This window comes from Drosophila ananassae, chromosome XR (genome assembly GCF_017639315.1).
Source record: "Drosophila ananassae strain 14024-0371.13 chromosome XR, ASM1763931v2, whole genome shotgun sequence".
NCBI classification, from domain to species: domain Eukaryota; kingdom Metazoa; phylum Arthropoda; class Insecta; order Diptera; family Drosophilidae; genus Drosophila; species Drosophila ananassae.
The window spans coordinates 17905528-17931978 of NC_057932.1; the positions used below are offsets into that span (position 1 = coordinate 17905528).

Sequence of the window (26451 nt, forward strand, 5' to 3'; positions counted from 1 at the left end):
ATCGATGGCACAAATAAAATATTTAATTGCTTCATTCTTGTTACCAGGTGATATGAATTATTAAGTAACTGGGCCTGGGACTGGGACTGGGCTGGTCAGCATAAAATATAAACAAACCGGAATTAATTGCTACGCTGATAATTAAAAACTAGAACAAAAGTGATAAGATAAAAAAAATAATAATTTTTAGAAGCAATTGTTCAAGTTCATTGAACCTGATATTTTTATTTCAACTAAAATTGTATGTTTTTTTTTGTTTAGCAAAATAAGAATATATAAGAAAGAATATATTTTACTCGGAGGCCACTGAACTTTATTTTCCATTATGAGCTGACATTTATTATTAGTTTCTTGTTTAAATGATTGATATATTTATGTAGGAGAGTCTGGGTCTGTGGACTCTCAAGTGAACTTGTCTTGTCGAAAATCCACCAAAAAAAAACTATATATATATTTATTGGGGTGATGAAATGTTATTTGTTTATGACATTTATGGCATTTAATACCTGGTAGCATGGTAGTGCGATAAGATGGACATACATAGTTCCACTGTTGAAACGCTCTAGACACCGATATGATCTCCGGGAAGGAGGTGCTGGCTGGCTATAAATATATCAAAAGTCAGAAGGCCCTGGCCTGGCCAGAACTACCAGAGAAACATGACCAAAACGACTCTAAATAGACTGCGGCACTCGAAAAACCGATTAATCATCTCTGGCCGCCTGTTTGGACCAAAACCCATGACCCATAACCAATAGCAATAACAATAACAATAAGCCGGACAATCGTTAGATTAACATAGCCGATGTCTGATGTCTGGAGCCCGATTCTGGTCCAGAATGAAAATGGCCAGAGTGGTGTGAGGCTGTGGGAAAGTACAAAAGGGTTGCTAGTACACTGAGGGAAAGGGTTTTAAGATATATTATGATTTTAAATTAAAAACAATTTTATTAAAATATTATTTCTCAATTTCTTTTCTGTGTTCGTTAGGTAGTCCTTTTGAGAAGCGAGGGGAAGGGCCTATTTGATATCAAAAAAATATATTTAAATAAAATAAAATACAATTAAAACAAAAATTGATTTTGTTATTTATTTTATTAATTTTTCATTTCAACACTTAACTTCCCCTTATGATCGAGGAGAAGGGCTCTAAAAATTTAAATATTATAATTATATAAAAAAATCTTAAAACCCTCTACCAAAAACTCATAAAAATATATCAAAAACTACCATAATTTTCTCTCAGTGTCCTACCGTTCATGTTGAATCGGTAAAGAGGCCAGAGGCTCATCTAGAGTGCCACTTGCCACTTGGACAAATTCCCTTAATCATCGCCCCGGTGTAATAAATCTAATTTCCCCCAGAGCAGCCGCCAATCGATCGATCTGCAAAAAGCAATCAACTCACTGGAGAGCCACCACAGCCATTTTCAAATACCAACTTCAACGCCACTCCACTACACTTCATTCAAAAGCACACACACACCCACAGCACAGCACCGAGAACAACAGGACAGGGCTAAGAACAAGGCTAAGAGACACAAGGCACCTGGCCCAAAGTGACCTGCAACTTTATCAATTGGTATTACAAAATTCCCCCAAGATGTCATCGGGTTTTACATTATGATACTTTGATTATGATACTTTTCATAGAGTTATTGAACTCTGGATTGGATATTTGAATTGGAAAGTAAATAAGGTTGTTTTGTTGTTTTTTGGGAGAAGATGGGAGGAAATAAACTTGTTGCTTAATTACTAATAATATTTAAATAATAAATAAATAATGCTGAATTATTATATACTTTAATGAAAGATCTCCTAATTTTTTATACCATTTTTACTTTAAAAAAAATAAATGTTTATAATATTAATGCTTCGGAAACACTGAAAATTGGCAAAAATCTCATGGAATAATTATTTTTTTGTTTTATAGAACTCAGTTTTTATGGCTTTTTGATATTTTTATTTGAGGTTTTTTATATATCTATAGTTATTTTTTAAGTTTTCGGGTTTTCTTTTATTTTTATTAAAATTTTGTTTGCATTTATTGCTTACAAATTTAATAATTCTACAAAAATATTAAAATCCCATTTACTTTGGGAACAATAATTTCAATATTAAGAAACAATTACAAAATATTTACTATATAATATTATTATCTATAAGTTCCATTAGTTTTTCATTTCCATTTGATATTATATTGTAAATTATTTAATTTAAAAATAATAAGACCTTTAAAAACAAAATAAAATAAACTCAAATTAAAAACAAAAGTATTTTTTAAAAATACACAATCATTTTTGAAAGCCTTTTGTTTAAAATTTTCATTTAGCAATAACTCTTTTACCTATTTATAAATTAAAAGTCTAATTAAAACAAATATTTTGGCGAAAAACTTTCCGCAACTTCTCCAAAAAATTGAGATTCTTTGAAAGCGGATGTTTCGGCTGATCGGCTGATCGGCTGAGTGGCAAAGCCTATATAACCTATGGAGAAATAGAAAAATAGAAAAAATAAAAGATAAATAAAGAAATACCTATAGTCCCTGATCTCTAATACCCGGCCAATGCCACGGCTCTTGGAGTTTGTTGGAAAAGCGAAAGAAAAATAGACAATGCCAGCCAATTACCAGCGATAACATAAATATTTCTGTAACAACCAGTTCTGGTCTTTTTTTCTGGTTCGTTTCTATTTTTTTTTTTTGCTTTTTGTCAGTCTCAGTCTCAGTTTCGATTTCAGTTTCGTTTTCTTCACTCAGAAATTAGCACGTAACTTTTTGGGTTCAAACCCCACCCCAAAAAAACAAAAAAAAATAAAACCCATTGCCACTAAGTCATAAAAATAACAATCAACAAGACACAAGACAACTCTTAATTTTTTTTTTCTATTTTTTTTTGGTAGTGTCATGCTCATTGAGCACGCTTTTGCGGGGGTGGGGGGTGGTGTGGTTGGGTGTCAGATGGGGGCTGCTGCTCTGGTAGCCAAGCTTCACTGTTTATGGAATTGTGCGTGCCCCTACTTACCGGCGATTTGTTGACATTACGTCTTAAAATTTATTAGTTCTTATTGTCAACGGTTTGGCGTTTGGCGTAGGGTTATTATTGTTTTTCTTTTTTCTTTTTGTTTTTTTTTTTTTTGCTTTTTTGGGGTAGGGTTTGGTATAAAACCCTGGGCGTGGCTAACAAGATTTTGGTTACTTAATACCCAAGCCACAAACGTATCAATTCCAATGAAATGCAATGCCATAACAATTAAATTAGTGACAATTAAAACTGATCTATTTTTGTGTGTCTCGTTTTTTGTTTTATTTTTATTACAGGGAGTTTTTGAAAGGGTTTTCAGAGGTTCTTGAAAGGGTTATATTAAAAGAAATTTAATACTCTTAAAAAACTCTTCAAATTAGTCATTAATTCAATTAGTTTTTATGACAGATATTTATTCTGTAGTTTATTAAAGGGATTTTTTGATTGAAAATATATTTTAAAAATAAAAAAGTATTTAAATTTACTTACTTTGAAATTTTTTATCATCTTTATAATGGTTTTTTTTTATAGTTTTCTGTCTTCAGATTACCCTAAATGGCAAAAAAAAAGAAAGAAAATAGATAAAAAATTATTTAAAAATTTAAATTTAATTGTAACTTTGAAAATAAAGTTTATTTCATAATAATATCGTATTAAATTCAATTAAAAACCAGCCATATCGTAAGGAATTGTAAAATCTCACCAAGTATGTAAAATATGTGTATTTCTACAAGCACTTCTACACACATGTAAAATATGTGCGTAAGATCCAGCTGGTCCTGGGCAGTCTCAAGTTAACGGTACTTCACCTTGGGGACGCCGCGCCTGGCCGAAATGTGGAGAGCAATTGCGGGACGAAAGGAGATGCTGCCATAATGAGTTTTTTATAGTTTGCACTTAGTTTTTGATTAAATAATCACTTTTTTAACAACTAACTAAAGTTATTTAATGCGTTTGTTTTAACAAACAATTTAAAATTTAAAAACTCACTGCAAGCCGCTATTAATGAACACCACACAGGACAACGGGAAAATGAAAACGCAAAAGAGAGAGATTAGCATAAAATGGCGATCGAATGGCGATAGGGAGAGCAGTGAGAGTGGATGCTGAGCAAGATGACGTTGTTTGTGGGTGTCGCAAAGGGAACGGGGGGCTGTTATATTGAACTGGAGCTGGGATTAACATGCAATTGATCATGGGGAGAGGCAAATAAGGTGGTTAGTGAGAGTGGAGGCTGAACAAGGTGCAAGGAGAGAGAATAGCTGAGAGAGCTTAGGTTTAACCTGCATTGGGGATCAAGGGGTAAATAAAAGAAGGTGGTTGGTCCTTTACGTTGAGGGCTCTCATATTAAATTATGAGAGAGCTTAGAAATAACATGCACTCATGGGGATCATGGGGAAAGCAAAGGTGGTTAATGGGAGAGGTGTCGCAAAAATTGAGAACAGGTGACAACCCTTTTCAGTTAAAATTCAAATTTAAATCATACTCCGATTTAAATCAGATAGTAATTAAAACAACCAACCCCATGCTTATTTTTTTTTTTTTGTTCTCAATGTACTTGAATAAACGACACTTGCAGATTTTGACATAATTTTTAAGCTGATCATCTAATACTCCAATAATTTATTCATCACTCTGTGCTCGTCCAAGGTCGATTGAGGTTTGGGGTCCAATTAGAAAATAATGTGTATCGGGAAAATATCGGACGAATGAATGGGGATTATATAGCGGTGGTTATTTAAGGTGGGTCCAAAAAAAATGATGATATAGTTTAGTTTTTTTTTTGTTTTTCTTTTGGAAATAAATCCATTCAAATAGGGGCGTCCATTCCATTATTCTTTTGTATTCGTTTGGGATGAGATATTTTGGTAGTTCTACTTCTCGCCAGAGACTGCCATGGCGGCCAGGACAAAGAATCCTGACCAGCTGATATAGGTTATGGGCTCGCCACTACCCTCGCTAACGTTCTCATCACAGAATTGGGCACCGAACTTGGCCATGAAGGCCAAGAAGGCCATACCGGCCAGATTCCAGCTACTCTCGTTAATGGCCAAATACAGCAATGACGTAATATTACCCAAAATGGTAAGTGTCTTCAATGTGCCCATTGGACTCTCTTCGCCGCCATCGTCGCCGCCCTTGACCATGCCCAGGATAACGCTAACGGCCAACGGTACAATGAACAGGCCATGACCCAATGCGATATTATTGCTCTCAGCACCCAAATACAGATCGACATTGACCAGGGGCAGTGGTATTATCTCCATCATCGATGTGGTTGTCTCCTTCATGCTCTTGGTGGTGTCACCCCCGGCGGCAAAATCCACCAGCCCGAACAGGCCATGGCAGAAGCCGATCACACAGGCGGTGAACGCATATGGGTGCTCCGCCGGCGATCCGATCTTGACGAATCCGAAGCCCGTGGCACCGCACAGCAGGACATTGAGCACGCAGCTCACAGCCGAGTTGTCAGACATCCTGTTCGCCTTGTTCCGATAACTCCGATCTACTAGTATCGATTGCCGATTGGTCCTACGATGCTGCCACTTTTAGCACCCCTCTCATAGATGGGTATCTCTTTTCAGAATTTTGATGGATTTTGCCTGAAATAGATAAATAATATATTTTTAATTAAAAAAATGTCAGCGATTTTTTTTCAATCTTATCGATTTTTATCGTACTATCGTTTAGAGACTATTTAATTATCGTTTTTAATCGATTTTTATTTCTTTTATCTTTAAATTGTCAAAAAAAATTTATCAAAAATATATAGAAATAAAAGAACTCTTAAAACTAACTAAATTTGTCTAAAAAATAAGTCAAAAATATATAGAAATAAAAATGTCTTAAAACCTACTTGATTTCTTGATTTATTCCTCAAAGTCTAGCTGATTCCTAAAGCTCTTTCCTCTCTGATGTTGTTCTGAAAAAAAAGAAAATAAATATTAATATATTAGTTATATTTAAATGAAATAAAACCACTTACCTGTATAGCTATTTTTTGTTTCAAAAATTCACTAATTATACTCTGCCACAGTATAGTCTAAATATCCCCGTTAGTTCGTGTATAACTATTAGGATTAATATTAATATTAATTAATAAAAGTAAAATATTAAAACTTACTTGCCAAATAGATGCCCCCCTTGATGTTCCGTGATGTTCGCTCCACACTACTACGTTTTTTTAACGATTTAGTTTATTTTCAAATCAGTATGTGGCTTAATTTTGCCTTCAAACTCAGCCTCTAAACTTGTGTCTTAACCCTTTTGTTAGTTTTGATTTAAGATTTTAGCTTTGCTTGCCTTTAATTTCAAATTTAATTGTTTTCACTTGGCATTTAAGTCGATGGCACTTTGATGATATTTGCTTTTTTAATTCCACTTTTTTCGAAATAATCTTCACAATGTAGACTATAGCTCAGCTATAATAACTTGATTCATTGCCGATTTTTTTCCTTTGGAGGAAGTGGAGTGTCTGCAGAGCTTCTGGTATTTTATTTTTGAAAGCTAACTTGCAGTAGCCGCGAAGGCTTTCAAGGCTCGGATTCGACTTTCGATTGTTTCGCTTTAGTTTCCTTCTTTTTTTTTTTGGTTTTTTGTTCTTTTCTTCGTGTGTTTTCAATTAAATTTCATCGAAAGAGTTATCAAATCAAATCAAATATAAAAAAAAGAGGTGAAAACAAATGAATGAGACTGAGTAAAAAATTTTACAATTTAAATTTTATTCTGGATTTTACGAATTGTGTTTCAGCTTGACTTGAGAATGTGTCGACCGAAACGTTGAACGAGCTGTGTGATAATGCCCCACCAGGCATCGACTGACAAATTTTTACAAATCAATGTTTAAATCCAGGCCTTCTCCGATTCATTTCAAAGGAGAAAAGGTTACTTTGCTCCAAAATCGATATAAGAAGGATTTTTCATTCAACTATGGTCTTGCCAAGCCACCTTGGATTCAAAATTTAAAATCAAAGAGTAACAAACAATAAAGCTTCTTGTTTTTACCTTGTTCTGTATAAAAAATATTTATAAAAAAAAATTCCTAATAAAAGAAATTAATGAAAAATCAATCTCTTCAATCTGGTCACTTCCAAAGCTCATAACATGGCTAATTTTCCTCTGATTCATAAATGTCATACCTTCCCGTTCTTGGAACTTCCAGTTTTATCATTCCTCATAAAAATCTCAACAACTAAAATCTGATCAATTTTTCGAAATTTTCCAAGGGGTACCATCATAAAAATATTGAAAAAATCAATCGATTTTTTTTTGTTCGACATTTATAAAGTTTTGATGCAGATCGAACGGCTGGAGTTCTCTGATTAATAAATGGTATTCTGTTTTAAAATCGGTTGAGAAATGATTAAAATATGGCTTAAAAAGCTTCAAAAAGTTTCGGGTTTTTAGACATTTTAGTTTTTTGAAAAAAGTGGGACCAAAGTCAATGTTTCAAAAGCCATAACTTGGCTAATTTTTGTCTGATTCATAAATGTCATACCTTCCCGTTCTTGGAACTTCCAATACTATCATTCCTCATCAAAATCTCAAAAACTAAAATGTGACCCATTTTTTGAAAATTTTCTACGGGGTACCATCATAAAAATTTTGAAAAAATCCATCGATTTTTTTTTGTTTGACATTTATAAAGTTTTGATGCAGATCGAACGGCTGGAGTTCTCTGAATATTAAATGGTATTCTGTTTTCAATTCTGTTGAGAAATAATTGAGATATTGTCTAAAAAGCTTTACAAAATGTTAGGTTTTTTAAAATTTTTAGTTTTTAAAATAACATGCGACCAAACTCCATCTTCCGGTAAGCATAACTTGGCTAATATTTGTCCGATTTCGAAAAGTTATACCTTCCCGTTCTTAGATTTTCTAGTACTATCATTCTCAATTAAAATCTGAGAAACTAAAATTTGAGCCAATTTTTCCAAATTTTCCAAGGGTACAATTTTCCATCATACAAATTTTCAAAATATGAGCAAAAATTTTTTCAAAAAATTTGGTTTCAGCTTCAATGGTAATAGTTCTCTGATTAATAATTGGTATTTGGTTTTCCAATGGTTTGAAAACTGGCCAAGATATTGGCTAAAAGGCTTAAAGAATTGTTGGATTTTTTAAATTATTTTATTTTTGTTCAAAAATGGTAAAATGCCATCTTCCAAAGCCCATAACTTGGCTAATAGTTGTCTGATCGTTAAATGTTATACATTTCCGATCAGAGCTTTCCAAGTGCTATCATTTCTTATCAAAATCTGAAAAACTAAAATTCGACCCTTTTTTTCAAAATTTTTAAAGGCTTAACATCGTAGAAATAGGCCAAAAATGGATTAAATTTTGTTTCTTCCTTTTTCTCAAAGTTTAAGGCAAATTTAAAAAGAATAGTTGCCTGATTAAGAAACTGTATTCGGCTTCCAAATAGGTTGCAAAGTGGCCAATTTATTGTCTAAAACGATTGAGAAATTTTTGGATATTGTGGTTTTCAGAAAATAAACGAAATCGTAGTAGTCTTTGGAACTGCTTTTGAAACTTGAGGGGAAAACAGTAAAGCATTTCGTCAGTCTATTGCTCTTTCGGTTTGAATTCGATTCGTGTTTGCTTGTTGAGCAAGAAATTAAAATAATTTAACTAATTTACCGAGAAGTATAAAATTTCAAGATGATAAGTTTTAAGGATCTTTACAAGGAGGATCTGCAGAAGGCAACCAAAAAGATGAAACAACCCAAGGTGTCTACCAAGAAGCCCAAGAAGATTGAGAAGCTGATGGAGACTACCGATGAGTTGCTAACCCCGTACTGGTTCTGGCCCCACTACATCGATAATAATTTAGTGCCCAAGTCCTTGGCAGAATCTATTATAAAAGGATCTGATCCGGGCCTCTCGCCCTTATCCCATTCCTCGAAACTATCTGTACTGGATACCAGTTCGGGATCAACTGTTAGTATTTCGAATAGAAAGGCCTTTAGTCCGTGTGCTGCTCCACCGATCTTGGTGAACGAAAGTCCCGATAATACCTTCTACGATATAATGGTGATCACAAGACAGCGTCGTAGTCGTGTCTCAGAGAACGCTTTTAATATAGATGAATATCTGGGCAGAAAGCCAAAGGACGAGTGTGAATCTCCCCTGGATATGTTCAGGAGATTTAATCCCACAGTTCCCGAGAATCAGGGTAACAGGAAGCAAAAATCAGTGACAACAAAGCCAAAGACTGTGCCATCCTCGCCATTGGATATGAATCCTTTTTTGGAATCGATGCTGAATATACATGACTTTGAGATGATTTGGAAGAGAAAGGGCGACAATTTGGAGATAAGCAGGGCCGAGGGACTTATGAAATTGCTCGGAAGAGCACTTTGTAAATATAATATTAATATCTATATATCTAATAATATTTTTTTTACTTCCAGCACCAGCAGAGATACTTCTAGAGTCCGTGAAGAACTTGTGGCACGATGACTTGGAGATTCAAATCGAATCAAAATTCTTTCACGTTGATCGTTATATTTTCACTTATTATGCCACCAATTTTCGCGATATGCGTGGCAGTTTTTTGCAATTTCCAGTCTGTAAAATCGGTATGGAATTGGTGATGGAACTCTACGATTGGATGGTAACCGACAACAAGACCATCGATATCAATGGCAAACTAATACCCTTCTGCAAAGCAGCCAAATTTTTGGGAATCAGCTCCTTGGAGGACCAATATTGGGCCACATTTGCGTTGTCCGGTGATGCTGGTATTTGGGAACAGAATGCCTTTCATACTTATTTGCTAGCCAGGGATGAGAAGTGCGAGGATCTAATGTCCTTAATGATGGCCAGGATTAGGAAGTGCTTTCTGCCGTTGGTCGCTTCTCGGGAGTTCTTGGAGTTTGATGCCAATGAGGTGGTGTTCCTTCTAAATCAGGACACCCTTTGTGTGAACAGCGAGGACGAGGTGTTCTTTGCCGCTGTTTTTTGGTTGGACTTTGCCTGGAAACAGCGCAACATATACACAGAGTTTGTGATGAGTAGTGTCCGGTTTGCCCATCTCAGTCCTTGGCTGAGACTCTCCTTGTCGAATCACCAGGAAAATCAAATTATCGCCAAGATTGCGGCCTATCCGAAGGTAAGTGGGGATATATTATTATTTTTAAATTAATTATTTCATAACTTTGCAAATTATAAAAACAGAAAGGAAAGGGTTAACATTTTTCATGTTTATAAATTATTATTTTATTATTATTTATATTTATAAAATTAACATGCAAATTATACAAAAATATGTGAGAAAAAGGAAGGGAAATTACATTTTCTTTTTGAATTATTTAAACAAGAGTCTTTTTTAATATTTTATAATATCTTAAAGTTAGACCTCAGATTCTTATTAAAATATAACTTAACTAAATCTTAAATATCTTAATAATAATATAGCTTTATAAACTTAAACTCTATAGAGAAACTTTTTCTTAAGAAGCCTAAAAGTATGCTTCAAAATTTGTTGCTTTATTTTTGGCATAAAAAGAAAATCTAGCACATCTTTTGACATTTATTTTTACAAATCACAAGTTTTTCAATTAAAATTCTTTTTTATAAAATAAAATATTTTGTATTTTAATATTCTATCCTTTAGGTCGTATCATATCTGTGGGAGGCCAATAACTTCTGTCAGGCCAGGATGTATGCCACTCAGCTACAGCAGTCCCCGACCCACATCAGTGCCATCCAGGCCCTCATAAATCAATGTAATAAATATAATATTACAGAGCGCTTCTGGGTCTACTGCCTAGGAGTTCCTCATCACCACGACAACCGGTGCTGTCATTATCGGGAACTGACTTATGAGACATTCAAGCTATTTCTGCATCGTGTGCAAAGTCGGGCCCAGAGCTTCATGGATGATTTGAAGTTTATTCCGAATCGAATCACGGGTAATTATATTTGTTGCTATGATAAAGTCATGAAGCCGATGGCCGAAAGGACATGCCCCAGGCCCGAGTGGTATACTAAGAAGCTGACTGCTGCTGAGCGCACTTAAAAAAAAAGGCCATTTAAGCAAACAATTCGTTTCATTAAATTATTTTGTTTAATAGTTAATAGAGGTGGTGGTATTTAATGGGGTATTGGGACTTAATAGGAACTAAATTTGAAATAAATTTAATCAAACGTAATCAAATGTAATTCCTTTTATAGGGGACGTCCTTTTTGCTATCCTTTAGGCACAAAGAATGTCTACACTCTGGTCACACCATAAAACCTAACCTCTAAAATTGAAAACAAACTGTACTTTAGCAAAAGCCTTTGCCTAGCGCTATATCTATATAATTTATCCATTTTCAAAGCATCAATGCCTAATTTAATTTCACATTAAAGCATTAGACTGTGCTGAGCTTTGCTTCGTCTTGATTTCTCGCGGCAATTCTATGATATCTCCCTCCTCATTGCTCCAAAGAAAAAAAATAAAAGAATTGTAATAATTACGGCTCGAAAAATACAAATTAAAAGTTGTTCTCCCAACCAATTGATGATCCACTTAATAATTTTACAGTGCTTATACCAGGCGAGTTGCTTAACCCAATATCAAGGCCATCTACTAATCCAGTTCCATATCGATCTCCCCCGCCAATATCTGCTCTGGATAGAAGAGCACCGAATAGAAATGAACATCGGCATTTAAATAGTGAACCCGATAGTCGATGGGTTGATTTTCATGAATACCGATTTCGCCATTATCGGTCTCGGTTTCGTCGTCGGCTTCGGATGTGGTTAGACTATCGCCGTCGGAAGTGTTCGATGAACTGGAACCGGAAATGGCATATCGATCCAGATTTTGATCACGGCCAGCATTCTGCCTGGGATTGCCACGATTCTGGTTTGGATTTTGATGATTGGGTGGGGCCCGTGGGTCCTGAACGGGCGGAGCCTCTCGTATTTCGCCGCCCATATAGATCCTGACATTCTCATCAGTATAGTCGACGATGCGGCGGCGACGACGGCGAATATAGAGCTTCTGGCGTAGATAGATCTTCAGAAGACCCTTGAGTCCGATGTAGGCCACTCCGCCGACCAAAGTGCGCTGTAGCGGATCCTCCAGGCCCTGAAAATAAATATATATATAGTATATTTCTTTAAGGTATAGGTATTCCTACTTTAAAGAATAGATTTCCAGTCACGGTGGCAAATGTGGGCAGCAGTATGGCCCCGCAGAACAATCTAGAGATGTAGAGGGGCTCGGATACGGCCGGAGTGGGTGGCAGTGGCGGTAGACTGTTAGAGCTACCGCTCGATCCACGACGGGAATCATCCGGCTCCATGATCCAGCTGAAGAACGGCAACTTGCGCAGTATATTGTAGCGACTGCGAAGGACACGCAGGACAGCGTCCTCCCACCGAATGAGACGGGAGAGAACCAGAGCCACTGGTATAACGGGCAGACCCACAAGCAATATGAAAGGATCACCGTTCTCCATGAGTTCCAGGCCGCGTTTCTGTCCCATGACCTAAAAAGAGAAAATAATTGATTAACAAAAGCAACGAACTTGTTGAAGTCTTTTGTTTCACACTCACCTGCACCACAGTAATCGCTCCATAAGTTATGGCTGTCCAGTAGATGGATCCCATGAAGATACCAGCTGCCAGATATGGACTAGTCTTCCTCACCGAAAAATCGATCCATTCGAGCAGTCCGGCAAACCGACCAACTTCCGGAAAAACAATAATATACTCCGTCTGGCACTGCTGACAGATGACCGACCGGCGATGATTGCCCTTCTGCTTCTCATCGATCCACCGATAGAGGCAACTCTGATGCACCCATTTGGTGGTGCCACGGCACTGGCACGGCTTCACCCATTCGGCCAGACGATTATCCTCCTCGGTGGCGAAACATATCCAGCAGCACTTCTCCGGTTCATTCTCTCCCCCATCCATGGAGTCCTGTAGTCCTTGCATTTCTCGTTCAATACTCACTTCAGTTTGTTGTCCTACTTCCTGATATTGCTGTTGTTGTTGTGGTTCTTCTAGTTGATAGTCTTGTTGTACTGCCTGCTGTTGCACATCGTGATTTGTAATTTCTACCTGGAGTTGCTGACGGTAGTACAACTCAAGCCCCGACGCTTCCATCGGGGCTGAGTTGAAAAATAAATAGAGTCGGGGCTTGAGTTGTATCGTCTGGATTTTAGGTCGGGGGTCTATCGAAATATTCCCTAATCTATCTACAGCTCGAGAGGGAGATTATCTATATATATATAGAGAGATATAATTTAATATATATATATTTGCCGGCTTGACAATTATTGACACGATGACAAAATTTTAAAACTTGAGATTCGTTATGCTTATTTGGCGTATCTGGCGTAGTCACTGAAGAGCTTTAGCTTTATTTTACTGCCCGATTGAAATTTTATTTCTTTTTTTTATTTATCAAATCAAAAATTTCTCTAGATTTTTTGTATTTTTGTTCTATAGATTTTTTTTTTTGATGAGAAATAGAGGACAGAAGCCACACAACGAACTCACTACGAACCAAACGAATATTAAAACGACACTGACCTAAAGGCCGGATGAAGTATAGAGGACGACTGGATCCAAAAAGCACAGAATACTTGATCTTATAGGGTTGGGATTTAAAAAAAATTTTATTTTTCAACACAAGACTACTAAGTTGGAAAGTTATAAAAAGCTGACTTGGATTGTTAGGAGAAATATCAAGATTATTTATATTCTTTTTTCTAAAAACTGTTCCAATACTTTTCTTTTTCAAAAATCATCTTGAAATAAATATTTTACATTTTAAACTTGCTCCCAAAAGTATGCAATTTAAAAACCCAAAAAAACATTAGTTAATTACTTTTAGTTTTTATTGGATATCTCTTGGATTCACATAATGATATAGTTTATTTTATTTTTATTTTTGTGTCTCTTCTATTACGTTCTTAACTTCCGTTCCATTCCATTTCGTTGCACTTCTACTTTCGGGCTTCCAACTTCCGGCCCCAAAAACTGCTCTCAAATATCACAAACTGTTAAAATAGCGACTACAAAAATTGCGCACGAAAAAAAAGTCATTTCAATATAGTTATTTAAAAAAAAAAAAAAATAAACACACACTACAAATACAAATATTATATGGTGAGGTTGGGGGTTTTTCGTGGAAGACACTGAGGGACTATGGTTCTGGTTTTATTTTGTAGACTAGCCCTCAGCAATTGGGGCACTTGACGAGGCCAACTTCGTCGCAGTTCATGCACTTGAGGGCCACGAACTCCGTCGTAAAGTGGTTCCGATGCACTGACTTCTTCGATCCGCTGCAGGAAGGACACGGCAGTAGTCTATATCCTCCGCAGGTCTGGCACGTGTACGCCGTGGCAATTGACTGAAAAAAATAAAATAGAATTAGTTAATGAGTTAAAAAATTAAATAAGAATAACTTACCTTATAAGGCTTCAGCAGCTGTCGCAATTCTCCACTTTCATTCAACCGCTCCACAGTATCAGCATCCTGTAAAAATAGATATTTATTAAAAATATATCTATTTTTTTTATTAATTTTTTAAATACTTACCCCCAAATGCTGACCCTCGACGAATAGCTGGGGCACTCTTATGGTCTCGTCGTGCATCCTTTCCCTCATCTCCTGCTGATATTCTACACTCATAAAAACATCTCTCTCTTCGAATTTAATTAAAAGAGTTCGCAGTATCTGCTTGACGTTGGCACACTTGGCATAAGTGTCTCGAATAATTCCCATACTGGTTGTATATAAAACGACTTTTCCCATATCTTTTTCCAAATAGTTCTAAAATTATAAATAGAAAAAATAATTTAATTAATTTTAAAGATTATAACTTTCTTAAAAGACATATTTAGGCCATCCTAGTAGCCGTGGCTAATAAATTGAGGGCATCTTCAGCCAACACAATTTTTTTTTTTTTTTGCCTAAACCCTGGCCCAAACCGCCTTTGTTTTAACCTTAAACGAGATATGTAAAAACCTTGATAAAATAATTAACAAAACAATAACAAACTCTTGAGTCACATAGTGAAATATTTTGTGGCCACAAATTGCCGGCAATTAGCAGGCTAACAATTTCGACAAAGCCAGTTACTTGTTAAACGAAACTCGGTCTTGGCATATTATTTTTTATTTATTTTCTCATATTTTTTTCTCATTTTTTGCTAAACCAATTAACAATCAATTATTTTCTTTTCTTAAATCAGGCAACTGGTTCTACAAAGACTGTTCATTGATCCACAAAGCATTAAAAATAAAAAAATAATAAACAGACATGCAAAAAATCGATAAAAAAGCGATTAAAAAACGATAAAAATAACACGCAAAAATATCGCATCCAAATCAAATTGAAAATTACGAATTGCTAATTTGTGTAAATGGCAAATGAATGTCCAGACCGCATCGTTCAAAGTGAAAATATTTTCCACAATTTCCACATCGATGGACTAGTTTGTAAAACTAAAAAAAAAAAACTATTAAATGATAGATAGAAAGGGGGAATCTCTTCCGTTAGTCAGCCTGATTAACCTGAAAAAAAAAAGTGAAGTGAAAAAAAAAATGGTATCGCTATATCCGATGTTGGATACTCGATCTTTTTGAGTCACTCGATATTCGCAATTCATTTGATATTCAATAGTCGGTCGACTTTACTCCTCGAAGACTAGTTTTCCCCTCCACTCGCTGTCGAAATTTCCAATGATTTAATAGTATCACAAACATAAATTAATAGAGCAGGACATAGCTTATAGAGATTTATGAGTTTGAAACCGAAACTCTGCTTTAGTTATTTGCTTAGCGATCAGAAAAAAAACAGATCAGAAAAAAAACAAGCATCCTAATTAATAACCTCATCAATTTAAATTTAAAACTCATTTATTTTAATTTTTTTGATGGGGCTATTGGATTTGATGATTTTAAGGATATTGGGTTTCAAGTTATAGTGAAGTTCCAAAAATAGAAAATCGAATCTATTAGAGTTAGAGTTATTTTTAAGAGTTTTCAAAATTAATTATTTAATTTAATAAATACTAAAAACGCAAATAAATGCTTTAATAAAATTTATATTTGTTAAATATAATTTTTATTATTTAGGAATAAAATATAACAGTAATGTTTTAAGAAATATGAACTTTTTTGGGATGAAAGGTTCAATAATTTGTAACAAAATTTTAATTTTAAAATATTTATTAAATATGTCAATAAAAAAATTGTCTATGAAAATGGTTTACTTTGTTGGTAATACCTAAATAAATACTTATATCTTATAAAAAAGTATAAAATTGCTTTGAAATTATATATTATTGCTGATGGCTTAAATATCTTCTACAAAAAAACCCTAAAAAAATTTAAGATAGACTTGAATAAAATTGAAATTAATTGTATAAAATATTTAATACTTTTGAAATAAAACCAAATACTATCTATAGAGTATCCCAAACCTCATTTATTTAAAATGAAATATTTCCATTCAACTGCGGCTCATTGCACTTGCATAAGCTCTCAAGGCAATTTCAGTTTTGGTTTTTCAGTCTTTTTTTTTGGGCCTACAGGTGGCAGGTTGCTGGTTGCTGGTGGCTGGTGGCTGGTTGCAGGTGGCAAGATTGAAGCTGCAGCATCGCCTCAGGTGGTTGCCTGGTGGGATGGCTGGTTATTTAATATATGGCATATAATAACCAAACATAACGTCGGTAAACAAATGTAAAGCTGGTAAACTGGTACATTAATAATTGCCATTAAGCGTCAACTAAATGCTGCTCATTTGTCGTCTCACGAAAGTTCAAAGCCATCAACAAAAAAAAAAATGAATACATATATGAATATGAAGATGAAGCCACTCTCATGGCTTTGAACTGTTAACCTCTCAGGCCAAACTGACATACAAACAGAACCTTAAAAATGAGGTTTTTTTTATATATATATTTTTAAGCATCCGAAAAAAAAAAATCTGAGAAAAGATCTTCAACAATTTCTTGAGAGTTTCGAGAAGAGAAAGCAGGTCACTTGCTAAGGTGGGGATATTTCTTTTTTTTTTTTTTTTTTGGATTGGCAATCGCTAACTTTTGATCTGTTTTGGCCATCCAAAAGGAGCTAAAAGTTGTTCAACCAAAAACTATATAAAACAAAAAAGAAACAGCTGAGAAAAAAGTCAATTAATACGTCACACTGGCGATTCGATAAAGTTACGTAAACTTTTTGTTTCCAGACGGACACAGAAAGTGCGTTTCTCGATTCCAATCGATCGGCTCGACTCTGTTTTTTTCTTCCTTTCTTGCATATTTCTTTTTTATTTTAAGGGCAGAGCCGCATAATCATGGGAATATATTTTTGGCCAATTTTTTGTTCGGCTTACATCAGAAATTTTGTTCAGAAATTCAAAAATTAAAGGCCTCAAAAAAAAATAACGAAGTGAGATTACTCTCTAAGGTATGACTTTAAAATTTTATTGTAAAAGAAAAGATTGTAAAATTATCTTAAAGATTTTTAAGAAAATTTTATAAATATGTTAGAGACTTTTTTAGGATAAATAATCCATACAAATATATATTAAAAAAAAAAAGAGTAGAAGAAGTTTAAGAAACAAATTTTATAAGACTTGTAATATTAAATAAAACATAAAGAACAAATATTAAATATACTATTTACACTCATGAAACGCACTGTACTGCATGCTCTTTGGGGCTGAAACTTTCATCAACTTTTTAAAAAGCGAGTGTTGGCATTTATTTTATTTTTCTTTCATTTTTTTAAACATTATTTTTGGATAGGGTAGCGCCAAGATCTGTCTGCAAGTGGGTTCTCACACCCCAACTATATACCCACAACACAGGCACATGTGAATATATATATATTTAACCGATCCACCCGATATCCCCCGACTTTTTGCATAAATTCACACACGTTCGTGGAGCGTCGATTGGTGGAAACATTTCACTTTCGTTTCGTTTGGTTTTTTTGGTTTTATTTTTTCAATTTTTTTTGTTTTTCTGACTTTGCCCTGAACGAGCTTCAATTTGGCAATAATTGGATATTTTAATAAGTCCATTTCAGAGCCATTTCCAGAGCCAGTGGCGGCGGCTCTCGCGGCTTTCTTTTGGCCCTGAATGCAAATTGAAATTAAAATGCAGCTAACGCCCCTTGAATATCTCTATCTTGTATGTAGTCTCTTATTTTTTTTGTTGCTTAATTGTTTGCCCAGAAATGTGTGTACTTTTTATTTATTGTACTCTCGTTTTTTGTTTGCTGGCACTCTGGCTCATGAAACAATGCAGAGACACAGGAGCCTAAACTGACTTGGAGGAAAAAAATGCCATAAATCTGCAGGCCGGTCACGTAAAATTTCGTTTTCATTTTCACTTTCGTTTGGGGACTTTTATCTTACAGCATGTCAGAAAAGCATAAGGGATTTTAAAGGGGAAATTTAGTGAAAAAATATAACAAATAAGGTGCTATTATTTAATTTTTAAGATAGGTTTTAAGAGAAAAAAAAACTTAAGAAATAATTATTCTAAATACTAACAAAATAGGCTTTAAAAATCAGTTTCCCAACTTTTTAAAACAAATCCCCCAACTTTTAAAGGTCAAGTTTTGATTTAAAATGCAATGCAGAGATTTCTGCAACCTTTTGCAAATTTAATTAAAAATTCAACTATCAGACAAAAAGATAAAGACATTGGCTTCCTTTCAATCATCGGAGATGACCCCATGATGAGTATTCATTCATTATTCATTCACCATTCAATCAAAACTCATCAAACTGAAATGTCAACTTCTTGGGCGACTCATTCACGTATTTTATGTTATTTTTCTGCGATTTTTCTTAGTCAAATTAGCTAAAAAAAAAATAAGAGGCAACCTTGAAACCGAAAATCAATATATAATTATTGGCAAAAAAAAAACCGATTGCTTGCATAATTTTTCAAGAAACACACATTCAAATTATAATAATAAAGAGCGACTAATGCGTTAATTATGCAATAATATCGGATATATATATATATATCGGATAGACAAGATAAAATTATATTTTATGGACCACAGACATTGATTCCTTTTCGGGTCTTTTGTTTCAGAGACGAGTCTTTCAAACTGGCTTCGAGTGGTGTCATTAAAATATCATTTAGCTAATTTGACTTTAAATACAAATGCACAAAAAAATAGATATATATATAAATAGTATAGTATATATCTGTAGATTCGTGTTTGTCTATACTTTAAAGTTTACAGACTAATAGGGGCCAAGAAAATGAAAGTTTATCGGTGTGTAATGGTCTGATGACAAGCCCACTTAAATACACCAAAAAAAAATCATTCAACTATGAAACCATTTTACTATTTTCCTCAAGAAATCTACCCTCTTTTTTAATTGTTTGACCAAAAAAAAAAACAGATAATTTTTAACTGTCTGACAAACACAAACAGTCAAGAAACAAAGAAATAATTTCAAGCCACAAATGACAAACATAAAACGGCTGGGAAAACCATTTTAAAATAAAGCTTAGCCATTAATGTTGCAAATTAAAAATAGAGATTAGTGATATTTCAATTTAAAAAGCCATTGGAAGTTGGGAAATGACAAGAAAAGGAAAATTTTCGACAATTTTAAGGAGATTTTTGAGAGGAAAGCAATGAAAAAAGACATTAAAAGTGGGGAGAAAAAAGATTGTTGAATTTGAAGAGATTTTTAAGGAAAACAAGTCATAAAAAATTACAGAAATATTAAGGAAATATTTAAGATTAAATTTTAGATATTTTTATGAGGAATTTTAAATAAATTAAGAAAATACACTAGTAAGTCTTCACTCTATGAGACTAATACTTTTTAAGAAGACTATATTTCAGACTCTTGAAAATATTTAATAAAATTATTATTATATTAACATTTTTATTTTTAACAAAAAAAATAAACCTCAAAAGTAAACAAAACCCTCAATCCGTTCAAATTACACCGAATCAGGTAAAATTTTATACGACTATTGGATAGTTGTCAGTGACTATACTATATTATTTCCCAACCTGCCAAACAAAACTCAATACCGCCCCATGGTGTAAAAATTGATTTCATAAAACCAGAAAAATAATACAAAAAAAAAACATTAAAACAAAAAAAAAAAGGCGTTGAAAAATATGTAACATTAAGCGAAGACAGGCCTAGAGACTGAAAAGATACATATATGAAAGATATAGATGACTGAGCAAAAAATCAAGCATGAAAAATGATTCGAGGCTTTTGAAATGGGTCAGGGTTTCTCATTTAATCTTATCTATATATATTTTTTATAAAATAAAATTATATATATAATATATATATTTATATTTGTGTTAGAACTTTCCCAAAAAGAAAGCCAAGCCGAGCCAAAAAAAAAAAAAATAGAAATCAAAAGTTAAATAAACATAGAGGAGATGGAGAGAAATAAAGACACTTAGCAATTAGTCAAGTAGCGGACCATTTAAGCCGGCATTTATCTAACTTATCTATCCAACTATCTGACTATTTCTGTACTTCCGTCAACTTTCTCGAATATCTCTCTTTCTATATAGTTTCTATATGCGGATCTGGCGTTGCCCATTTGAAGAGGGCCCTAAGACGGGGCCCATACGACATATTAAGCCACTTACCAAGACAGGTGTTAATTGTCTTTTGGGCCGAAAAAGAAATTTTGTATTTAACCAAAAATAATAATGTAATAAACAACAAATATTTATTGGTCTATACAAAAATTTCACGAGTCATATTTGAAAATTTACTTTCACGCCGAAAAAACAAATAATAATTACATAATCCCAGACAGATCCCAGTGCATCTCAGAAAAGTGCATCTTGAAGATTTTTGTGTGAAGATGTATCTGTATCTGTAAGTCAGCGACCTAAAGTCTGGCCCACGCGAAAGACAAAAGTTAAAAAAAAAAAACAAAAATTGCAACATTCACATTAAAAAACAAAAACAAAAAAGAAATCCATAACGAAAACGAAAAAACTTTCTCAATGAATAACACCCACATGCCAGTGAATGAGTATTTATGTGAATCATCTCTGCCACTCTCGAATAAAACAAATAGACAATCCCCATATTCATTTGCATTTTAAAAACTCAAAAGCTATGCCAAATATGCCAAGATTAAAATAAATACAAAAAATTATAGGAAGGCAATGCAGTTTTTAACAAGAAATTAAATAAATATTTGTTATGAATTATCAAAAAATAGTTATTCAAACTAATTTATTTGTTTTTTGAGTGTTTTCTAGAGTCAGCAATAAAAATATATAGCAACTATAATTTATGTAATTTTTATTGTTTTTACTTAAAAACAAATATTTTCGAATAATTACTTAATTCTTTTGTAACATTTCTTGCATTTTTTTAACCTTTGTTTACATTATTTAATTACTTGATTTTTTCAACAAATGTCTTGCATTTTTTTAAAAACCCATTTAATTACTACACTTAAATAATTATTTAATTTGAAAGTCATTTGGAAATCACTATTTTACACGCATCTTTCTTTTAGTTTTAGGTTTTTTAGAAATGCATTTTTTGTGGATTATTTTTAGGTCAAATATGTGTTTAAAATTGGCCATTAAAGGCACTTTTTAAAGGCTACCAATGTTTTTATTAATTACCTTGACATTGGCTTAAAGACACACATAAAAAAAGACATTTATTACTTAATTTGATGATGGAATAGTTTGTAGAGTTTTTAGACATTTGTTGTATATTTTTTTTAACAGTAAACACTCACAAAAAATAAGATAAATGGTTTGATTTTCTCTTAGAACTTAATTTCTATTACTTATTATTTATTTAAAGACTCACCTTGACATTGGGCTGTTGCAGTTGCAAGAAGGTGGCTACTCCATTGCGCACACGATTCTTGACGCCCCTCACCGTTCCCTTGGCCGATCTGATGGTCGAGTTTCCCGGCGCTTTTCCTCCATAGCCCGCAAACGCATCCTCCGGCGCCTCCGGTGGATAGCCACCCGATGACTCATATTCCGGCGACGAACTCGCCGATGAACTCGATGATCCAAAACTACGGAAATTATCGTGTTCATTTACGTGGAAATTGTAATATCTATCCGCCTCGTATTGCAATGGTCTTCCATCGATTTTGGTGGCAATTGTGTCGCGAATCTCATGAATCTCTTGGATATCGGGGATCTCCTGATGATTGTTGTTGGTCGAGTTGGTGGAATGCAGGGAATCGCAACTGAGGGACGAACTGCTGCTGCTCTCGTACTCCTGCAATTCATCGCTATCGGTGAGACTGTATGCCCTCGATGGCGACTTCTCCGATGGATCGATAACCTTCAGTCGTGTACTCTTCAGATGCAGTTCCAACTTGGGCACTTGATTGCCCGATTCCGGGGACTTGACGCTCTCCAGATCGGAGCCAGTGCCACTATCGAGGGTCTCACAGGGCGAATACTGTCCGCTGGATACCAGAAAGCATAAATGTTGCTGTTGCACGGCACTATCATGTTGCTGTTGCTCCTGATGTTGCTGGTAGATCATTGCTTCGGAGTCATTCAACTTAACGACACTTATCTGCTTGCCAAGATTCCGTGGATGACTTTGTTTGTGGCTCTCGATTTGAATTTTGACCGTGTGATCCGGTGATGTTGCTGCCGTCGATGCTGCAACTGCAATGTCGCTGCTGGAAATTTCTCTCGTGGCTGCAACATCAACAGAGTCAGCTGGTAATACATTGCAGCTGATAATAGTTGTTGCTGCTGCTGGTGTGGCTACTGGTGGTGGTGTTGCAGTTGCTGCTGTTGCTGTTGCTACTTCTGTTTTTGTTGCATTTTCTCCATTATCATTGGGCTGACCGATCCGTAGCAACAACTGGGGATAGATTTTAGTTGCTGTTGTTGTTGCTGCTGCTGCTACTGATGTTGCTCTTGGCATCTCCTCGATGTTGCAACTAGTTTCCAAATTATCTTTGGTTGTATTGCTATTGGTGTTACTGTTGCTGTCCCCAAATGCCAGCAACATGCCAGCCTGAGACTTGAGCGACATTTCAGCATTGCTGTTGCTTATAGTTGATGTTGTTGTCGTTGTTGTTGCAGCTGTTTCTGATGTTGCTGTTGCAGATTCAATGATTATGGAAATACCGCGCATCGGTCGCGCGATATTGCTTGTGGCACTACCTGTTGCTGTTGCTGTTACTGTCGCTGTTGCTGTTGCCATCGTTCTACAGCATTTATATATCGGATTTCGGTATCTATATCGCCACCTGTATCTGTATCCCCAAAGTATCTCTCTTTCTCTCTCTAGATATCTGTCGTTGTTGTTTATGCAACAGTTACGCTTGACGATATTGCTGCTGCCTCTGATGATGTTGCTGCTGCTGCTGCTGCTGCTGATGTTGTTGTGCGTTCCACTTGTTGCTGTTGCTGCTGCTGCTGACCAAGTGCTGTACAGTTGGAGGACCGCATGTAGATTGCTGCACAAAAAGAAGAATAATTTATTAGTATTGGAATAATATAAAATATAAAATATAAAGATAAGATATAAAATAATATGCATATTTCTTTAACAGGTTTTTTCTTAAATTAATTTAAATTTTTGAAGATTTTTTTGAGGATCGTTTTGATTTATTGTATTAGAATATCGTTACATATTAGTCTGTTAGATTAATCGATAAATTTTGTTTTAATTTTAAAATACTACACTTCAATATTATTCACATAAAAACATTAGAAAAATTAGAAAATAAAAGTTTATTGACAAATTTTTATCGAAATATATAGATTCATCATTTAAGCCATTTTTATCGATTATAATCGATTATAATAATTCTACAATAAGTTTCCACCTTTTCTTAATTTATATTAAATTGTATTGTTTAAATAAATTTCAATTGATTGTAGATTAAACACCTATAAAAAATAAATATTATCAGATTGACGATCCTTATTAACTCCGTATCTATATTTAATCGATTTTTATCGATAATGAAATAATTTCAAGATAAATTATACATTTAAATCTGACTTTTTAGCTTGTATATAATTATAGATATATAATAAATAAATATAAATAAATTAATATACTTTTTAGTTCCTTTTCTTCAAGTGCCTCTAATAAAAAAAACCAAAAACTCTAACCACAATCAAAAAAAGAACTGCGTTGAGGAGGGAAACCTGTAAGCCACACGAGCTTGACATTTAAACCGAAGATGAGATGCCGACTAAATGTTAAAAGCTTTGCCAAAGTAACAAATACACAAACAACTAAAAAAGCAAAAAAAAAAAAACACAAAAACCAGAAAAAAATAAAATAATCATAATAATGATAAACTCGAATCCGCAAAAAAAAAAGCCGTCAGAACCGGCAAAAGAATGCGACATAAACCGAAAACCAAACACAATTATGTATAGACCATGAAATACTCTAAGATATAAACAAAAAAACAAAATATGAAATATGAGGCATGACAAACAAACAAATAAAGGAACAAAAAACAGAGCCAGGTGACTGACAGACAGGTGTGTGCGAGGAATGTGACCACTAGATGGCGTTAGTTGAAAGGAATGCGGTCAGGAAATGATTTTTATATTTTTATGCAACAGGAAATAATGACATAAAAAATATATGTTAAAAAACGTAAAAAAAAAGGATAATTGTTTTTATAAAAATATATTTTTAAATATAGGAAAGATAGAGAATAATTTATAAATTTTAAATGGATTTCCAATACAAGTAAAGATGAAAAAGATTAGTATTACAATTTTTTTTATGGTTAAAAATAAATCTTCTCAATATTTTTTAAACTCTTAGTAGGTCAAGTCATTCCCTAAGTGGAGGTACTTCTTTTATTGTGTTGATTTTTTTAAAGAGAATTTCTTTGGCTTTTAAGAACAAGATTTACATTTGAATAATCAGTGTTATTTTTTTCCAGAAATTCTCGAAAAGTGGGGAACTTGAAATATTGGGCAGAGAGCGCCTGCGGCTTTTTATTTTTTTTGTTGTTTTATTTTTTTTCTTTTTGGAATCTGGAAACTGGTTACACTTGAACCTGGCGTTGGCCCAGGTATTTCTTTTACATTTTTTTGTGACTTTTTTTTTGGATTTGTTTGGAAATATTTGAAGCGGCGCCTTACCAGTATTTGTAGTTGTTATTACAACAATTGTTGTTATTTTTTTGTGGTTGTTGTTATCTTAGTTGGCCTGCATTCGCCGCTTATTGCACATAAATTTCAAATTTCATTTGGCGGCAAATCCAAATGCAAGAAACCACATTGAAAAATAAAACAAAAAATTATCCAAAAAACAATAAACAGTTTTTCACTTTTTGTGAAGATTTTTTCTTATTGGTTTTGGTTTAGGTTTATTTATTTTTTTTATTTTTATTGCACACGCACGTCTCGAAATCAACTCGAAACTTTATTTATTTTTTGAGGATTTCTAAATTATTTTTTTCGAAAAAATATCTTTCCGCGCGTACAACTCATTCAAAATCGCGCTGGCAACTGAAAACCGCAGCAACAAAGTCGCGCTGGGTTGGCGTGTTTCGCCAGGGATTGTTATTTTTTTTTTTCTTATTTTTTTTTTACTTACTTCTTCTGCTCCACCTCGCTCTGTCTCATTCTGGCACAGTCCCCCACTGTCTCTTTCACTCAGCTGTGGGGTTTTTTAATTTTTGCTTTCAAGAAACTCACAAAAAAGCAGCAGCAGCCACAGAAAATTACCTGAAACAAAAACAAGAAAGGTTAGAAAATCAACAACGAAGTTTTAAATTCCCTAATAGATGTGTTGTTGAACTAATAAGGGAAAGGGTATAGCATTGGTAATAGGTGGCTATATATTTTTGAATAGTTAAGAGCAATAATACACCATTTCCATTATTATTTCCACAACAAATTTAAATATACTTACAAATATAATCATACTTATACCAAAAACTCCAAAGAAGTGGGTTTAAATCCTTATAATATATCCCTATAATATCTCTCTAAACTATTATATATATTTTTAACTAATTTTACCTCAAATTATACATTTTGCATATATTATTATATTTTTATGAACTTAAAAGCTTTACGTTTTAAAAAAATTATACACTTTATACTTTGTTACAATTTTGAATTATTTTTTAAATAACACTACTGATAATTAAAACGAACAATACACTTTTTGAAGTCCAAAAAAATAAATTCCCAAGAAAAATAATATATTTAAGTTTTATAGCAGTTTCCTAATATTTTGTAAAAGAATATAAACTAAAATTCTCTTAAATACACACCTCTCGAATCAACAGACTATTTTTTAAATTAAGATAGTCTTTTAAAATTTTATAGAAAAGGCCAAATATTTTTTTTATTAATAAAAATTGAAATCAAAAGCCTTCTTTAAATAATAGTACCCCAAAAAGTCAAAGTATGACAACAAAAATATGCGCCGCTTGAGAATTTGTTTACGTGCGCAGGCGCAG

General features: G+C 33.8%; 4 protein-coding genes and 1 long non-coding RNA gene across 7 annotated transcripts; 1 reads left to right on the forward strand and 4 right to left on the reverse strand.

Moving 5' to 3' along the window:
* Positions 1-2361: 2361 nt before the first annotated feature.
* Positions 2362-4093, reverse strand: LOC123257636. Its single transcript, XR_006507755.1, has 4 exons — positions 4013-4093; positions 3726-3889; positions 3512-3573; positions 2362-2485 (listed from the first exon to the last, which is right to left on the reverse strand). It is a non-coding gene; the product is annotated as an uncharacterized LOC123257636 (long non-coding RNA).
* Positions 4094-4611: 518 nt separating this feature from the next.
* LOC6504460 lies at positions 4612-6900 on the reverse strand. Its single transcript, XM_032452371.2, has 4 exons — positions 6148-6900; positions 6010-6094; positions 5881-5946; positions 4612-5626 (listed from the first exon to the last, which is right to left on the reverse strand). The coding sequence occupies exon 4, from the start codon at positions 5498-5500 to the stop codon at positions 4898-4900; it is 603 nt and encodes a 200-aa protein (XP_032308262.1). The 5' UTR covers positions 5501-5626; positions 5881-5946; positions 6010-6094; positions 6148-6900; the 3' UTR covers positions 4612-4897.
* Positions 6901-8577: 1677 nt separating this feature from the next.
* LOC6504462 lies at positions 8578-11109 on the forward strand. Of its 2 annotated transcripts, none has more exons than XM_001966911.4 (3): positions 8578-9384; positions 9437-10137; positions 10642-11109. In XM_001966911.4, the coding sequence occupies exons 1-3, from the start codon at positions 8685-8687 to the stop codon at positions 11044-11046; spliced, it is 1806 nt and encodes a 601-aa protein (XP_001966947.2). In that variant the 5' UTR covers positions 8578-8684; the 3' UTR covers positions 11047-11109. The 2 variants fall into 2 exon arrangements, with proteins under 2 accessions (XP_001966947.2, XP_014759468.1); XM_014903982.3 differs by lacking the exon at positions 10642-11109 and having other exon boundaries at positions 9437-9639; positions 9698-9941.
* Positions 11110-11485: 376 nt separating this feature from the next.
* Positions 11486-13571, reverse strand: LOC6504459 (E3 ubiquitin-protein ligase MARCHF5). The gene is made up of 3 exons (XM_001966912.4): positions 12576-13571; positions 12158-12508; positions 11486-12105 (listed from the first exon to the last, which is right to left on the reverse strand). Exons 1-3 carry the CDS (start codon positions 13128-13130, stop codon positions 11602-11604), a joined length of 1410 nt encoding a protein of 469 aa, XP_001966948.1. The 5' UTR covers positions 13131-13571; the 3' UTR covers positions 11486-11601.
* A 282-nt stretch (positions 13572-13853) lies between these two features.
* LOC6504457 (glutaredoxin domain-containing cysteine-rich protein CG12206) lies at positions 13854-25690 on the reverse strand. 2 transcript variants are annotated; one of them, XM_001966913.4, is made up of 5 exons: positions 25578-25690; positions 21831-23460; positions 14571-14804; positions 14442-14507; positions 13854-14382 (listed from the first exon to the last, which is right to left on the reverse strand). In XM_001966913.4, exons 1-5 carry the CDS (start codon positions 25604-25606, stop codon positions 14209-14211), a joined length of 2133 nt encoding a protein of 710 aa, XP_001966949.3. In that variant the 5' UTR covers positions 25607-25690; the 3' UTR covers positions 13854-14208. The 2 variants fall into 2 exon arrangements, with proteins under 2 accessions (XP_001966949.3, XP_044573293.1); XM_044717358.1 differs by lacking the exon at positions 25578-25690 and adding an exon at positions 25121-25507.
* Positions 25691-26451: the final 761 nt, after the last annotated feature.